The following is an 18,535-nucleotide window of genomic DNA, read 5'->3' on the forward strand; positions in this document are numbered from 1 at the left end:
GCAGAGAAAGAGAGAGAGAAGTCTTATCTGTGGAGAGATGTAGCAGGAAATAGTGTTTTTTAAGGAATCATTTGCAGTGCAGCAGCGGAGGGCATGAAGAGAAAAGCAATTGCAACATGAGGGGCTATTTACCGGAGAGCTAGACTGAACGCACTTTCATCTTTCCTTGTTTGCTCACCCCCTTAGCTCTAGGGCTGGAACACATGCAGACACAAGGCCTTGAGGAAGGCAGGCAACCCCCTTAGCTCTAGGGCTGGAACACATGCAGACACAAGGCCTTGAGGAAGGCAGGCAACCCCCTTAGCTCTAGGGCTGGAACACATGCAGACACAAGGCCTTGAGGAAGGCAGGCAACCCCCTTAGCTCTAGGGCTGGAACACATGCAGACACAAGGCCTTGAGGAAGGCAGGCAACCCCCTTAGCTCTAGGGCTGGAACACATGCAGACACAGGCCTTGAGGAAGGCGGGCAGAGTTTAACTTACTGCTCACCCCCCTAGCTCTAGGGCTGGAACACATGCAGACACAGGCCTTGAGGAAGGCCTTGCTCACCCCCTTAGCTCTAGGGCTGGAACACATGCAGACACAGGCCTTGAGGAAGGCAGGCAGAGTGCTCACCCCCTTAGCTCTAGGGCTGGAACACATGCAGACACAGGCCTTGAGGAAGTCACCCCCTTAGCTCTAGGGCTGGAACACATGCAGACACAGGCCTTGAGGAAGTCCCCTTAGCTCTAGGGCTGGAACACATGCAGACACAGGCCTTGAGGAAGGCAGGCAGAGTTTAACTCATTTTGACCTGAGATCAGATTCTAAAAATGTCTTCTACTGTACATCCTGACAGTTTTCTGAAAAAGCTATGTTTCTATGTCAGTCGTTCTTACATTTTTCAAAAATAGCAGACCTACAAGCTCATGGCGCGCCACTCGGTGGCGCGCTATGAGCTTGTAGATCTGCTATTTTTCAATAGCTAAAGCATAACATAATGCTAACACCAAAAGGGGCTCCCGCCCAGAATGGATTAACTTACATGTTCATTAGCTAGAAAAGGCTTCAGCACCGCATTTGCAGGTTTTCTAAGCCTTTCCTTCAGATGCCAAAGTTGACAGCAATTTGTGGCATTTCTAAACGGTGGGCTTTCACAAAGTAATGTCACCCAGCAAAACCTTGATAAAAATCGACTTCAATATACTGTTTACAAAGATATTGTCGTGTGTGTGTGTGTGTGTGTGTGTGTGTGTGTGTGTGTGTGTGTGTGTGTGTGTGTGTGTGTGTGTGTGTGTGTGTGTGTGTGTGTGTGTGTGTGTGTGTGTGTGTGTGTGTGTGTGTGTGTGTGTGTGTGTGTGTGTGTGTGTGTGTGTGTGTGTGTGTGTGTTCATCCTTCTGTCCTTTATGATGTCTTCCTTTTTCCCTTACTTCTAGGGCTGCAATTATTGCTGATCTTTTAGCGCGTATTATAATGAAGCAGAGCATTTAAAATAAAATGTATTTACTTTTTAAATTCACTATATATAAAAATGTAAATTGTTTGTCTGATTATTGTTTAACCACTTTTTTTTGCGCAAAATATAGTTCACAACATGACGCGTACAGTAGATCTGCCATCTATGCACAATTTGTATTTAAAATCCATTATTTTTGTTAATAATAATAGATTAAATCAATTTGTTTGATTAACTGTTGCACACCTACTTCCCTCCTCCCGATCCAGGGGAAGATCGTTTCGAGGATCCGCTCAGCTGGGATATGGTTGGGAAGAACCTGTGTGCCATGTCTATCCAGGGGGCCGTCATGTTTGCTGTCACCCTGCTCATCCAGTATAAATTCTTCTGCAAACCCAGGTTTGAGCCCTCCGACACCTATAGTCACTCACACCGGGGCCGTCTGCGAAGTTGTGCACAGCCATGAAATTGAAATATCATAGTTTGTAAACTGACATCCGTCTGTGGACGGAATGGCTGGAGTGACGTACTGTGACAGGTCACTGTCGCTGGCTGAAAGGAGGGTTTCCTTGCCGCACCCAAACACATTGTAGGTGCTAAACACACACTCTCCTTCCTTCCTTCCTTCCTTCCTTCCTTCCTTCCTTCCTTCCTTCCTTCCTGCCTTCCTCCCTTTTCCAACATCACTTCACTGCGGTGTCCTTGAATCTCCATTTCATATCCCTCTCACTCTCTCTCTCTCTCTCTCTCTCTCTCTCATTCTGCAGTAAAAGCTTAGATATTTCCATCCATATTTCCACATTGGTTTGTTTCAATGGGACCAAGATGTATTGTTTCTCCCCATTCCACCAGTAATGAATATTCATTATCCATCACATCACATCTGTTGCACCGCCATGCCGCAACCATGTTAGGCAAATGTCATCCCCGTCTCCTTCTATTCCCATTGTTTACCTACTTAGAAACTGAGGTTGTCATGGCAACTAAGCTCTGTGTTCCTTTGACTTATTGGGGAACATCACAGAGTGCCCCATTGAGCCCAGACCGTGTCCTTTTAGCCGCGCAATTTTGCATCACTCCAAATGCCGGTGAAATGTCAAAAATGTCATCAACCTTGTTTTCCCAGGCTCGTTGCGAGGGTTTCAACATCCGCGGAGGAGGAGGATGTCGATGTGAGTCGGGAGCGTGATCGAGTGCAGCAAGGCAAGGCCCAGAGTGATCTCCTGCGGCTCCTGGATCTCTCCAAGGTATTGCTTAATACATTTTGCAATGACAACACCGTGTCAGTTATATTGAACGCGGAATAGCACAATAAAGCACGCACGCACACACACTCACTGAAAACCAGGTGCCGGGCCGAGGTTAGAATAATAGAGAAAAAAAGCGGACCTTATCTTTTTATATTGAACGCATCACTCCTGTTAGTTGAGTTTTTTTGCGCCTCTTGATCGTGTCCTAGCCCTGGTCCAGAGTGTTAGCGAGTTCTCTTTAACGGCCCCTGCCAGGCGCTCCTCTGTTACATAGAAAATTCCACTGCAGTGCGAGGTCTCTGACTTCAGTAAGAATAAGCAAAACTACTTTGCTACTCACCGAAAACAAAGGCAGTTTTGTGTTGTCGACAGTCAACACCAGGGTGTGAATGTGAAGCCTCTCAGGACCCCACCTTCTCTGTATATAATAGACTTTTTGGGCAGAACATTAAATATGTCTGCCAGACATATTTTATTTAGAGTGCCCTCTACAGTGGGTGCGTACGCTTTTCCGACATGTCAATAGTCCAACATGCGGAAAACGACCGGATTAAGGTTGGCGAACATGCGTTAAGGTTGTTGGCGACCGGATTAAGGTTGGCGAACATGCGTTAAGGTTGTTGGCGACCGGATTAAGGTTGGCGAACATGTGTTAAGGTTGTTGGCGACCAGATTAAGGTTGGTGAACATGCGTTAAGGTTGTTGGCGACCGGATTAAGGTTGGTGAACATGTGTTAAGGTTGTTGGCGACCAGATTAAGGTTGGTGAACATGCGTTAAGGTTGTTGGCGACCGGATTAAGGTTGGTGAACATGTGTTAAGGTTGTTGGCGACCGGATTAAGGTTGGCGAACATGCGTTAAGGTTGTTGGCGACCAGATTAAGGTTGGTGAACATGCGTTAAGGTTGTTGGCGACCGGATTAAGGTTGGCGAACATGCGTTAAGGTTGTTGGCGACCGGATTAAGGTTGGCGAACATGCGTTAAGGTTGTTGGCGACCGGATTAAGGTTGGCGAACATGTGTTAAGGTTGTTGGCGACCGGATTAAGGTTGGCGAACATGCGTTAAGGTTGTTGTCGACCGGATTAAGGTTGGCGAACATGCGTTAAGGTTGTTGGCGACCGGATTAAGGTTGGTGAACATGCGTTAAGGTTGTTGGCGACCAGATTAAGGTTGGCGAACATGCGTTAAGGTTTTTGGCGACCGGATTAAGGTTGGCGAACATGCGTTAAGGTTGGCGAACATGCGTTTCTCTGTGCTTGCGGTTATGGTTAGGTTAGGGTTTGAGAGTATAGGTTGTTGTTGTCGGTTACCCATTGACCAGATCTGTAGAGGGCGCTCTAAATAAAATAAAATATTGTATTTTATTTTCTGCCCAAAATTCATACTCGACTCCATTCTTTCATTATTCTTTTCCTGGTGGCGTGCTTGTTCAAATAGAATGACACAGAAATAAGGACAATTAATTTGGTTATAATCCACCTCTCCAAATTTAACAAGGGTGGAGATAATTAATAATTCATTCTAATACAGGGAATGCTATCTGTCTTCTTTCCACTGCTAATTACAGCATGCCGGTAGCACATTTTGCACCATAGCTGCATTGTGCACCTTTCTCACAAATGCCACCTCAATATGGGAGTAGGGGTAATATAATTGAGCAGACAGATGCTCACACATGGACTGAAATGTAATGTACTCACACCAGTACATTTAGACTCACCACTAATTAGTTTGTGTTTTGCTAATTTACAGTGTCAAAAACTCTGACAGAAGGTGCTGGTTTCACACGTTGAACTGTGGAAAACGGAACTTTACGGCAGAGTTTGGTTCTAGTTACGTAAGTGGAGAAGGTGCCAAAAATAAAAAGATATTTATCCCATGATTTTGTAACCCATTTTTTCCCACGGTGCCAATTGCCTAAACTGTAATCCTGGGCGCTACTCTCCCTCTGCCAACCTGGGGAGAGCCCCAAACTGAGCTTGTGCTTCCTTCAATGCATGAGAAGTGAGCAGGCCGCTTCTTATCACCTGATGGGGGAGTTTCCCCGGTAGGACGTAGCACGTGAAAGGAACACGTTACATTCCAACCAGTACCTTTCCCCTCCATCAAGCGCCCCGGCTGACCAGGGGGAGGCAGTATAGAGGCCAGGATTACTGCATGTTTTTTGTCAGGGTACCTACTACCTACCCTAGGGGACACAGGGAGAACATGCACATTCCACAGAGAATGGCCCTTTCACCAACCCCACCTAGGGTATAGGCACTGATGACACGGAGGAGAGAGCACACCCACAGCGGGAATCGAACCCGGAACCTTCTAGCTGTGAGGCAACATCGCTACCGACTGTGCCACTATGCCCCCTCTATTATTAGGGTTCCAAAATGTGCAGGAAAAAATAAAACCTAGAATGGGCTTTATCACAGCCCAGATTAACACTCTACTTGCCAGCAGATGTTCCACCTCATGGTGGCTCTATAACAGGCCGTTGTGGAAATATTGGAGCAGAGGTTTGTCGTTGGCATCCAGGGAGTGTGTGTGCACTGTGCACAGTTTGGCATCGACCAGGCCAACGGTCCCGGGGATTAGCACATGGACAGTCGGACACACGGATGGACACACGGACGGAGTGCAAAACATACTCTCCCCATGCATGCCTTCGGCTGGTGGAGACAAAAAGGAAACTTTTGGACCTGCAAGGTTTCCAAGTGACCAGACAGCAACGGTATAACATAACTCAATGGTGCTGGAAGCTAACAAAGCTACTTTGGAGAACTGTAGTAGAGCACTGTATACAAAATTATATTATTATTTTTATTTTAAGTTTACAGGTTGTTTTAGTGCAAGCTATCCACGAACTGCAGTTAGATTTTAAATAAGAACTTTTGTGTGAATACATTCAAGTTTAATTATATTTATCTGTGAAGAGATACAGAGATGGAGCCAACAGTTGATTATAAACAGCAGATGTTTGGCAGGAAGGCATTACTGTGCCCTCGCCAACTCCCCTACAGCTGTGTCCCATTCGGGTTGGGGGTACATACAACGCATAGATCAACAAGCGCATGGCTTTGGCGGCCATGCATCACAGACCGGGGCCTGTCATAAATCTAAGCATGTCTTCGAAGCAATCGACAGGCCATCCATCATGCACCCAATTCCTGCCCCTCCTCCTTCCTTCTCTTCATTAACTTGCACAGGAATGTGTCTCTGCCTGTGCCCCAAATGCTAGCCTCATGGTTAGCGGCTGTGTCCGCGTTAGCGGAGTAATCGATGTGGAGTGAAATAGCGGTCCCATCCGCCCGTTAGTGTTTGAAAAGCCCAACACTGTCAGCTTGACCTTCCGGTCGCTCACTAAGTTGACAGAGCAAAGTTTTATGAAACAACCCTGACAGCTGTTTGTATTTAGACAACCTGTGAGTGATGAGTGGTATCTCGCTGTCTGTCAGATTGCATGTAGAGCTAATGGCACCATTTGAAAGATGGTGCAAGTCCTTTGATTTCCTCTGATGTTTATTTAACCCATTTTGGGCGGGAACCCCTTTTGGTGTTAGCATTATGTTATGCTTTAGCTATTGAAAAATAGCAGATCTACAAGCTAGTAGAGCGCCACCGAGTGCCGCGCTACGAGCTTGTAGGTCTGCTATTTTTGAAAAATCGAAGAACCACTGACATAGAAACATAGCTTTTTCAACTGTCAGGATGTAGAAGACATTTTTAGAATCTGATCTCAGGTCAAAATGGGTTAAACCTCTATCAGAGTCACCTCTACCCTGACTCTGATGAAGACCTTTTAGGTGGAAACGTTAGTCGTTTGTACACTAGCACCTAAATAAAAGGCTTCAAATGTCCGTGCTGCTCCAGTGTCCTCACCTCCTTCTGCATCAAGTGTCCTTGTACCTGTGAAGCACCGGACCAGCCGTTTTAGGCTTGAGGCGCGTCGGTAGACTCCTTTTGATCCCTTTAACCTCATTCCTGGGCAGCTCAACAATGATTGGTCAACCTGTATTGAAATGGATGAAATTCTGAATTGCTTTTGAAACAGGACGGATCTTTTGTGTAGCTGAAATGGAAAAACAGTAAGAGATCTAACTTTTTTTCATTGATTATTCTTCAGCCCATCAAAACACACAGTTTGACCATAATGGGCACTACCCCCAACCATGTGGACCATAATGGGCACTACCCCCAACCATGTGGACTTTGACCATAATGGGCACTACCCCCAACCATGTGGACTTTGGGAGAGGATTTGGAAAATTACCAAAATTGATCCCATTCATTTTATGATAGCCTTCTCTTTTGAGAGGCTGCTCTCAGGACAGTAAGTAGCCTTGCCGAGCCATGAGGCCCATAGGGCAGGAGCCTATCTCCTGTTTCTGTAGCGTGAGGCAGCTTGATGTACAAGTACACCCCCTGGACATGACGCTAGTATGTCGCAGGGACTTACCCCCAATCCAACCCTTGATGCTGAGTGTCAAGCAGGGAGGCACTGGGTCCCATTTTTAGAGTCTTTGGTATGACCCGGCCGGGGATCGAACCCCGACCTCCCAGTCTCAGGGCGGACACTCTAACCACAAGGCCACTGAGCTGGACAGTAGACGGGGGAAACAAAATCTTGCCACTCACTGAAAACATAAAGAGGAAACCGGAGGCAGGTGGCCACAAACTTTTAATTTGAGTCTAGTATGTACAGTACCGTATGATCCGGATGCTTTAGAGTCACCGTACAGTTAAAAAGTAACTTTTTAAGGGCCATCACATTCATTTTTGGTCCAGCCTCGATCACTTTCTCTTAGACAATATTCTTATACAACTGAGTTCTGTGGATGCCTTTTATTCAAAGCACCTTAAAGTTACACAAGTGCACATATTTTAAGCGCGGCTGACAATGGGAATTGTTGTCATGCTCTTCCCATTCAGCGAGCAAGCACTCTGCTTCTCCTGGAGTCTCCACGCCCGGCCGTGTAATGTGTGCTCTCCAGCAGCAGGACTGTATTGTTTGCATGGTTGGTTTAGTACAGCGTCACACTCAACTGTCTCGTCGGATTAAATGTCACCCCACTTATCACGACAGCCATTATTGCAGTGTTCTGTTGAATCATCCAGACTGCTCCGGTCGTCTGGGATAGGCGTGCTTTCTGAACCTAGAGTCAGAACTAAAAATGTGGAGAAACTGTTTTTATGCACCACATATCTGGAACAAACTCCCAGAATACTGCAGGTCTGCTTCAACTCTCTAAGTTCTAAAGCTAAAGTCAATAATAATGTTTGCCATTTTTTATTACGGGGGAGGAGGGGGAAGGAAATCTTCTTCACTCTATTTGTATTTTCCCATTTTATTTGGGGATGGATTGTTCAAGGTACTGTATATCAATCTACAGTACAGTATCTGTCGTTCTGTCTGTATTATAGAAATAAACTTGCCTTGCCTTACAGTCCACAAGGAAATTATCCATTAATTGACTATTTGGATAATGGAACTTTACTACATTATCACATAGTAAGTACAAATGCCGTAGTATATAGTACACACTCAAAGGGCTATGTCCTGAACACAAGCCATGGTGAGAGAAGGGTGGTTCCAGAGACGTGCTGGCCATTGGGAAATTCGGGACAACTCCCGAACGGCCGGTCCAGTCCAGGCCGGTCTGGGCCTGGACTGGACCAGGTGGAAGAGCGCCCTCTAGGAAAGGCCGCGCGCCTAGAGGGCCTCCGCAACTCCACTTCCCGGGCTGAATTATGGGCCCAGTACGTCCCTGGGTGGTTCTGTGCTTTGCTTTTGCTTTTAGCAAATGCATTAGGCATGCTAGCTACACACGTAATGAATGGATAATATCATTGATTTCCTGGCCTGAAGTGGCATTGCTAATTCGTCATGTTAATGAGAGAAGTTCAATACAACTGCTAACACATTTTAAATTGGGAGTAAACTAATGTCACTTCACTATTCCAATGCTTTGTTACGCCTCCTTATTGAAATGTGAAAGGAACTTGGCAAAGTTCAACAATGATTAAGAAAATAATCCCAGAATGCCTGAACAAGCAAGGTGGTTGCTATATGCAACATTTACATTTGTGACCAGATTTGACTGAGAGACTGCCATCGCGCAAATTCCAGCTTTTCACCAGAGGAGAACAACTTTTTTTTAATTTTTTTAAATGAGTTCATAGCACAGGCAGACTCTTCACATACTAGAGCATGTCTGAAATAAGTGTCAGAGCTGAAATCGACATGTAAATATGAAATAAATGTTTAATCATGTAGCTAGGTGTAATGTTAGAGACCACAGAAGTGAACCTTTCAAGCCTGTTTTCTCAACTCGCTGTTTTCTGCAAGACATTACTCTATAAGCCATATCTCCAAAACTGGTGGGTCAAACTGAACAACCAATATGTCAATTTGAAGCTATGATTCCCTGCTTTCATATGACATGAAAAAACGAAAATTCAAAAAAATCCAATGGCAGTCCCTCAGTCAAATTTAGTCACATTTAGTCTCATTTGCAATGGTCTGTGTCTCCCTTTGCTGTTTCTGATACTGGCAAAGAAATGTGACAAATGTCATGATGCTCTGTGAAGATTTAAAACTACACCCTTTTTTCCTGACACCAGTCATCAAAGCATTTCGATGCCGTCGGGCAGAAACCTTGTATCTCTATATTTAAACTGTCTGTGTTTTGTATTGTATTTCCAATGCAGGGCTTTCCGAAATTATTTCATAGGCCAGCAAAGTCTGTGGACTTTTAATGTTTGTTTAGAGTCTAATTATAATTTCCCCGTCCCCAGCCAAGTCCATGGACTTTAACTCATTACTCAGCAACGTAGGCTGCTTTGGCATTGTAAGGTTGGATCATTAGCTCCAACAGCTTTCACCAACCTATTTTATAAGATGGCTTATGGCCTACGTTTGAACATATTCCATACACTTCTCTTTGCTCTTATCTTTGCCCTCATTTTGTAGTGCATATATTATTAACTAGGCTTTCAGGCCACTGTGTGGCCTTCAAATCTAGTCAGTGCAATGGTCTCCAAGCAATGCAGAGCATTTGAAGTGTTAGACACTGTTGTAACACTGCTGCAGAGCCTCATGTGCAATTTAGTCTTTTGGTGTGACTATAGCTAGTCCGTTCTCTGGACGCTCGACCGATAATCCATAATTTGAGTAATGCACAGAGAACGTACCGTGACCAAATACCCTCATTCACTTCCTCATCAATCTGGCAACCGATCCGGCAAAAACAAAACGGGGGAAAAAGGCCTCTGGGGCGGTGCCAAACAGAATGTGAATAGCAGGATGTTGCCCGTTTGCTCCGCCTTAGGCCCTCCTCTTCCAGGTGGGTGCCTACAGTTGGGTGCCACCGATATTGTCCCTTATTATTTGACCCATTTAGGCCTGACCTCAAAATTTTAAAAAATCCTTTTAAATCCTCCAGTTTTCTGAAATAAATATTTTCACGATTTTTCAAAAATAGCAGACCTACAAGCTCGTAGCGCGCCACTCGGTGGCGCGCTATGAGCTTGTAGATCTGCTATTTTTCAATAGCTAAATTATAACATAATGTTTAAAACACCAAAAGGGGTTCCCGCCCAAAATGGGTTAACTGTCCTTTTGCGCAGATCACGCAAACCTCAGCAAAAAGAAAAGGACAATATCGATGGCCTCCAACTGTATACACGTTCTGAGTCCCCCTGCCGACAAATTCAGCAGTGTAGCTCAGAATCTGTTCTTGAGAGATGACTTCGTCATTGACAGTAAATTGCTTTTACCTTTTGATATATTTACCTTTTATTTTACAGCTACGTACAACGAGAATAAGCTTTTGAACTGAAGTAGCCTAATCAGATTTTTACCCTTTGTATTAGTCATTTGTGAGCTCCATGCATGAAATGAAATGAAATGAAATGAAATGAAATGAAATGAAATCTATATTTACCCAGGGTATCTGGGCTAAGCTCAAGAACTTGTTTCCAGCCAGGCCCTGCTCATAGAACACATTTCATCATAGTGGTTGATGCCTTGTTCAAGGGCATTTCAGCGGTGGTAATTTTAACGTGTCGGACGGCTGGTTCGAACTGGGAACCTTCCGGTATCTAGACCGCGCCGCTATCCGCTCGGCCACCGCTGCCACCGCATGCATGTGTGGCTCTGAGTGACTTTAGAGCTAGTTCAGCTGTTGAAAGGGCTGTGATTCATCCGTCTATCCTTTCTTTTTGCATCACATTGAGTGCAAAAATTATATAAAAACCCACTTTGCAATTAAACCACTTTGCAATGGTCTTTAATCGTCCTCCAAAGCTGTAGAGGTATTATGCCAGGTATTATACCTGGCATAATACCATTTTCTGAATCGTCCTCGGGTCTAAATGGGTTAATTAATTAGTAGCAACTAACTAATGCATTATAATCTGCTTATAACACTGTATAATTTTAATTGAATATCGACAGTATATAGAAATATACACACTATAAAGCCCAGTGGTGGGTAGTAGAAAAGTACATTTACTTGACTAGTGACTACTGTACTTAAGTACATATTTTTTGTTTGTTCTTTACTTGAGTATTTTCTTGAACTTTTAGTCCTCTGCATTTCAAAGATGAATATTGTTCTTTTGATTTCACTACATTTATAATGAAGCTCGTCAGTAGTGCTGGTGTATACTCAGTAGCCAATACTCAAGAATACTCAGTGCTACTGTACGCCACTGCCTGCGAGTTTGAATAATTTGACCACGCTGATAATTCTCACCTTCTCTCAAGACATGTTCAGCTCATTGAGATACCTGTCACAGTCTGTCACAGTCAGAGTAAGGGTTCAGGCTAATTGGCTAATCTTGTGAACATTCTGGTTGAACAGAGGTTCACATTTCTTGACTGCCTGTGAGCTTGGCCTTTCTTCCTGCTCCTCTCAGAGACCAGAGAAGAGTTACATCAGATGGGACTTATGGCTGCTCCTCTTTTTGACAAGTGTTGATTTTGTCGACTATGACAAAAAATGTCTGTCCACAACCTTTTTTCACTGACAAAATAAAAACTGCTACTGCTATAAATCTAAGAGTAAATATACTGACAATTCGTCAACAAATAAAAACTAGACAAAATGTTAGGGAGGAACTAGTGGAGAAGAGATCCAGTAGAACTAAAAGAAAAGTCATTTTATGCTTGGATGTATGCTGCAAATAGCATATCTACAAGCTTCTAGATAGGCTATTTGCTAAATTATTCTTGCCCACATCATCAAAGCGTTTGATGCTCAATTTACTTCGCTATAAAGTGGGCTCCTCAACCCTGCTTGGACTAGTTCCATCCATCTAGTGCCAAGAAGGTGTCTTCATTGCAAATGAATAAAGCTGACCTTCCATCACCAGGAGCAGAAGGCCCATGCAGAAAGAAAGAAAGGCCAAGCTTTGTCAAGAAGTGTCATGTTCTGAGGTGGGAATGTTCACGGGTCTGAACAATTGCTGTGAACTAGTATGACAGGCAGGAAGGAATCCTGAGGTGACTTAGTCTAGTTTTCTGTACAGTATGTCACAGGCTTTCAACGGCAACATCCAGTAGGTCCTGCACAAAGTGTCGAGAAACACTTTTAAAAATATATTTCCAATCAAATATTTTTCACGTACAGTGATTGAGAATGTTGGTACATGAATAGACAATCGTCGCATGCAAACAACATTGTTGTTGGGGTGTATGCATACAGTACGTCACACTGCAATCACCAATTCATTCAAGTGAAATATAAACACGGCCATTACTCTTGTTCCCCTCCTGCCCGCGTATCTCCCATAATTCCTTCCCATCTGCCTTTCTCTTACAAAGTATGCCTCCCAGATTAACTATCCTTCCTCTCCCTTACATGCTCTCTCTCTCTTTCGCCACCTGCTCCCTCTACCTCTCACCTCGTTCCTGCTGCTGTGGACTATAATACGTTTTTGGCCGGGGACCCCCGGAAATGCTTTGGCAATGTCTCGGGACCCCCGCCCCCTCCCGACCCCCAATATAAATTGACTGCTACAATAACCTTAAACCATTTTGGGCGGGAACCCCTTTTGGTGTTTTAAGCATTGTTATAATTTAGCTATTGAAAAATAGCAGATCTACAAGCTCATAGCGCGCCACCGAGTGGCGCGCTACGAGCTTGTAGGTCTGCTATTTTCGAAAATAATTTGGGGACCCCCTAAAATATTTTGGTGACCCCCCGAGGGGTCGCGACCCACGGGTTGAGAACCCCTGGACTATATCACTCCGTTCTCAGGGCCATCCTCTCTGCTATCTTTGCAGACTGTGTGCACCCAAAAGACACTCTCTTTCTCTTTCCCTGGCTCTCTCTCTCTTATCATTATGTGGCCAACAGGCTTGTTGATTAGTCTCATGCTCTGCTCCATGTAGGTGTATCCTGGAAAGAAGACCCCTGCTGTGGACAGGATATGTGTGGGCGTACCGGCAGCAGAGGTGAGCTGAAAACCTCCGGAAATGACCGCGCGCACACACTGTTATACTGGCCAGTGCCAAGAAATACCACACAGTTGTATTATCCACTCTAGCATTTGGAAAATCATCCAATGCAAATAGAAAAGAGCAATTTCTTCATATCAGTACATGTTGATTACATGGGACAATGTGTAACGATTTACGTACACTTGGACAAAATCAATAGGAGTGGTATTAAAAAATGTGTTTAGTAGAAAATGCAAAATGTTGAAAACTTTCACACATGCACGCACACACACACACACACACACACACTTTAACCATTTATTTATGTCCACACACAGGATATGCATACAAGGACACAAATATTATAGGTGCATTAGAGTTACATCTGCAAAGTCATGGCATGTGTTTTCATGATACAACAGGCATGGCACTCAGTACTCTATGGGTATAAGTAAAAGCGTCTTCGCCATATATGACGGCTGCCAATTATAGCAGAGACACCACAATACTTTGCCAGCCTTTTTGCCTTCTTTTTGGGCATCCCTAACAACCAGTCTGTGCGTATGCCCTATGCTGCCAAATATAAAGACAAATAGTCTGCACCTATAGCCCAGCTCTGAGATCTTATGTAGGAGTGGTTGGTATTTTATGACCTTGGTTATAAAGGCTTCCTCTATGCAGGCTATCTCTAATACAGACACTTCTCTGGACTCTTCATCAACCACGACAATATCTGGTGTATTAGCTGTCGGAGATGTAAAGGTATCTGGGTTATCACAGAGTTGGAACATGGATGGAATGACCCTGGAATGTTTGTACATTTTCACTGAAGATGCATGATATTTTTACATGTCCTTTGCTATGAGTTCCACTATTCTATCATGGCATGCTAATGTACATTCCTTTGTATGCATAACAGCCGTTCAAGATGTGTGACAGTGTTTCAGGGATCTGTTCTGTGGTGCGGTGCAAGCAATGAGGGACCTGAGTTGTGGGGAACCAGATGGAAAGATTGGGAAGGACTTGTAGTCTGGCTTTAACTGTGAATGTGATAATGTCCTCTTATCATTCTGAATGAATGAATGTGTCTCTATCATTTATCATCATCACACATCTATACAGCATGGCTGTATATCCATACCCCAGGCTTCTTTCCATTCAAACATGCTCTGAGTCACCGACATGCACAAGCTTTGTGGTGCTTCCCCGACCATATCCTGCCTTCCCCTGTTTAACCAAAAGCCCAGTGTAAATGCCAGTGGAATAATGTGATTCGCAGCACCCTGCTGATCACACACACACACACACTGCATTTTCATGCATTATTTACGTGCAGCTTGATCCTCTGCTGTGCATTCACAAGCCCAGGTCACCAACCAGTACGGATCAATGAATGACAGAAATCAAATATTTATATTATTCGGGAGCCAGAGCTTCCGCGGGCAGGCCACCTGACCACAGGCCTCCGTAGAGGCCACTTCCTGCAGAGTGCCCTCCAGGAGGGGAAGTGGATAAATCAAGCGAAGACAAGGGAAGTCATTTCTGCTGTGACTGGTGGCGCTGTATGCTTCTGGGATGTGTGTGTGTGTGTGTGTGTGTGTGTGTGTGTGTGTGTGTGTGTGTGTGTGTGTGTGTGTGTGTGTGTGTGTGTGTGTGTGTGTGTGTGTGTGTGTGTGTGTGTGTGTGTGTGTGTGTGTGTGTGTGTGTGTGTGTGTGTGTGTGTGTGTGTGTGTGTGTGTGTGTGTGTGTGTGTGTGTGTGTGTGTGTGTGTGTGTGTGTGTGTGCGTGCATAGAGGTTTCCTTGTGTACAAAAGTGACTGTCAGTTGTTTTAGGCGTTGACTGCCATGGCAAAATGAAACAATATTGTAAAGCTCACATAACAGTATACCGTTTAAATCGGTGCTTCTCAAACATGTTCATGTCGAGGAACGCCAAATTGATACGCGTTAGATTAGATTTAGTACAGAACGAACTCTACAACGCGTCTACTGTACAGTAGCTGAGATATCAGTGGAGAGTCAAACCGAATATAGTCATTCTCATGTTCTCAGTTCTAGCCTAATGGTTAAATTAAACCGATTCACATTTTGCTGGGGACCACCTGGAAACCCCTCAAGGACCCCTGGGGGGGTCCCCGGACCGCAATTGTGGAACCGCTGGTGTAAATGATATTACAGCCCAAGACGATGTAGAGAGAAGAACAACAGCACAGCACACTGGTTATCATTCAGCTCCAAGAAGTCTGCTAAATGCTTACATTGTAATTGTGTCCAATTAAAAGTGCCATTATGTGTAACAAAGCACCAAGAACCCTTTGCTATAATCACTGTGTTCCTATAGAAAACCCTTGTGTTTGCAGTGGGAGACTGGTCTTCTGTGTGTTCCTAATGAGGATTCCCTGTGGTCTCCTCTAGTGTTTTGGCTTGCTTGGAATCAATGGGGCTGGGAAAACCACCACCTTCAAGATGCTGACAGGAGACATCCCGGTCTCCGGTGGCGAGGCCTTCCTAAATGGATACAGGTGAGGCACTAACTTCCCCTAGCCCAGCAAACCAGCCATCATAATTAGCCACCCAAGATGGCTGCTCACATGAGGATAGAGCCGAGGGGATTTTATTTATTTATATATTTTTGGTCTCACTCGCTTTCTCAGCAACTCTTGTACCTCATGTCAGTGTATTCTGATTCTGTCCTTTTTTTTCTGGGGATCATTCTTAGTTTTTCTCAACCAGGATATATCTCTCTCTCTCTCTCTCTCTCTCTCTCTCTCTCTCTCGCTCTCTCTCTCTCTCGCTCTCGCTCTCGCTCTCGCTCTCGCTCTCTCTGTTTCCCCATGTTATTTATTCCGTCTTTCCCTGCCTTTTTCAACTTTGTTTCTCTCGTGTTCCCTTTCGGAAATTCCACATTTCTGAGAGGGACCATTTTCATAACTGTGTTACTTTATTTTTAGGGATGAAAAAAAACATTTTAGCATGCATCAGTATGAAACACAAGTAGCCATTGGCGCATGTTCATGGCGCCGCGTTGCTGTTGGTTTTCCGTAGTAATGCTGTGAGTCGCACCACTGTTAATTGGCTTTGTGTTCAACAAAGAGATGGAGCTGAGCAGAGCAATGCCTAACATGGTGCTGCTAATTTTGATTAATATGGCCAGCAGAGATCAAAGGAAAAAATCTCTTGACACCTTTAGGGGAAAGAAAGACGGAGACGCCAGAGAAACAGACGAGAGTACGCCCACTCTAATGTTTTCAGCTCATACTTGGTGGTGTACAAAGAACAGGGGAATGATGAGGAGGAGGATTGGACAGAAGGAAAGGCATCTCTGTGTTAGGATTTTGTTTTCCCTTCACACTTTTCATCCTTAATTATGACGGCTTGAAAAGAAGCAGTATGTGTGCCATGCATACGTAGGCTCACTAGGCTGCTTATGCTACCGCCTACTAACATACAGTAGTAGTCGCGATCTCTGACCGCAGAAGTATGTTTTTTTTACCTATCAGAGTTAAGCTGACATGACTGACGTGTTGCGTGCAACAAATAATAATAATAATAATAATGAATTGCATTTTATAGCGCTTTTCCAAGTGCTCAAAGCGCTTTACAATGGTTCATTCATTCATACATTGCATTCATACAAAGCAAAGCTTGTTTTAACAGCTGGACAGTTCTAATGACAACAGGCAAAATAAGGCACAAGCAAACAATTGTTTTAATCCTCCTATGCTGTACATTAGCACCAAATTAGAACATGAGGGGCATTAGATTATGGGGTGAGTGTAAGGAACTATGGATATGTTACAATATTGTAGGAGGTATAGCCTTTAATTGGGTTGGAGGGCTTGAGAGGATTCTCTCACAGAATGATAGGATTGTTTTCTTTGTTAACAAGAGGGAGGAAGCATTCTGTTCCATTATCCAGTGGTGTGACTGTTGCTCTGCTTTCACAGATAATTTGTTTTATCTGCTACACAGCACAGCCTTATTTATTTTCAAATAAAAACACGAGTTAAGCATAACCAGGAAAGAAGAGGAAGCTGGTTATTAGTCGTTTATGTGATGTCTTGCTTGGGACCAAAGTGTTGGACCAACTGAATCGACCAATGTTGCCTTGCTTATCTTGTGTTCCTTAATGTAACATGAGTGTTCTTTCTTATTTCTTTATTCCATTTGAAATATGAACACACCACCCGCACCACTGGACCAACCAATTTCATAATTAACTTAGCACTATTTGTGGGTACAGGCTTTAGTTAGACATATTGTTCTGACTGTCATTAGACCGACAACCCCTAAACTAACTCTAACCTCAAGCATGGAGCAGCGCATGTTCGACCGCATGACCGACCGTTGTTTCCGCATGTCGGTCCGTTGGTGTGTCTAATCTGCGTGTACATCTCCTATTTGTTGCAAAGCTATTTAATGTATAGATAGGAATCATTGCTTAAAGGGAAACTTCACCCTTTTTGCAAAAACATATATGTTAATGACGGTTAGAAGATTTAGAACACTTTCCTGGGGGTCTTTATGTGTGTAATATGTGGTTTTAGATATTTTAGATTTCAGCAGTGAGCCCAGTGTCTCTGATGTCATGGACACTGGACTCACTTCCTTCCTGGACTACATGTTGTCTCAGTAAGACAGCCCTCCCCCTATCCACAAGGAGGAGCAGTGCACCAAAGCATTATGGGAATTGTAGTTCAGGAAGGAAGTGAGCCCAGTGTCCATGACATCAGAGCCACTGGGCTCACTGCTGAAATCTAAAATATCTAAAACCACGTATTACACACATAAAGACCCCCAGGAAAGTGTTCTAAATCGTCTAAACGTCATTAACATATTTCTTTCTTTCAAAAAGGGTGAAGTTTCCCTTTAAGCATACCAAAAAAAGATTTCAAATATGCTTCAAAATGTGCAAAATATGGCAAAACTATATTGGACTCTGCAAATATAGTGCATATCTACAAGTTATAGCTGTATTTTCTCTTCATTATTGTCTCCAAAGATTGAGCATTGTGTTAGTTCAGCCAGGCCATGTAGTGAAACTCCTACGGTAGTTACATAAATCTATGACAGATACTCGGCTCATGGCTCAACTGAGCAACTTACTACATCACCTGACAACTCAGCTGATTCATGCAGCAATTACTGTCATTCTCACAAGAGTCTTTTTTAAATGGCAGTCTCCTACTACTCTTTCTGCATCCTGACCCTGCGCTGACACTAGAGCGTGTCACCAAGTCACTGTGTTGAGCTGTCGCCTAGACCTTATTGAGCTGTGGCTTGGCAGCCGGCGTGTGGGCGTAGGGGCTAACGTACTTTTGAGGAAGTGCAGTGCTAACGATTGATGGCACTGTATCTCACCTATTAGTACAACCAAAAAGAGTCCCTGATTTTAAATGAGAAATAGGTCAT

At 44.0% G+C, this 18,535-nt stretch overlaps 1 protein-coding gene across 1 annotated transcript in view; it reads left to right on the forward strand.

Annotated features, from left to right (window-relative positions):
• Positions 1-18,535, forward strand: part of LOC306914597 (phospholipid-transporting ATPase ABCA1) — a 272,775-nt gene that overhangs the window by 221,612 nt on the left and 32,628 nt on the right. Inside the window, exons 42-45 of the mRNA XM_079491713.1 lie at positions 1,707-1,836; positions 2,564-2,684; positions 13,076-13,138; positions 15,539-15,645. Coding sequence (XP_079347839.1) covers positions 1,707-1,836; positions 2,564-2,684; positions 13,076-13,138; positions 15,539-15,645 — 421 coding nt within the window. The remainder of the gene's footprint in view (positions 1-1,706; positions 1,837-2,563; positions 2,685-13,075; positions 13,139-15,538; positions 15,646-18,535) is intronic.

Source organism: Electrona antarctica (assembly GCF_951216825.1).
Source record: "Electrona antarctica genome assembly, chromosome: 21".
Lineage (NCBI taxonomy): Eukaryota > Metazoa > Chordata > Actinopteri > Myctophiformes > Myctophidae > Electrona > Electrona antarctica.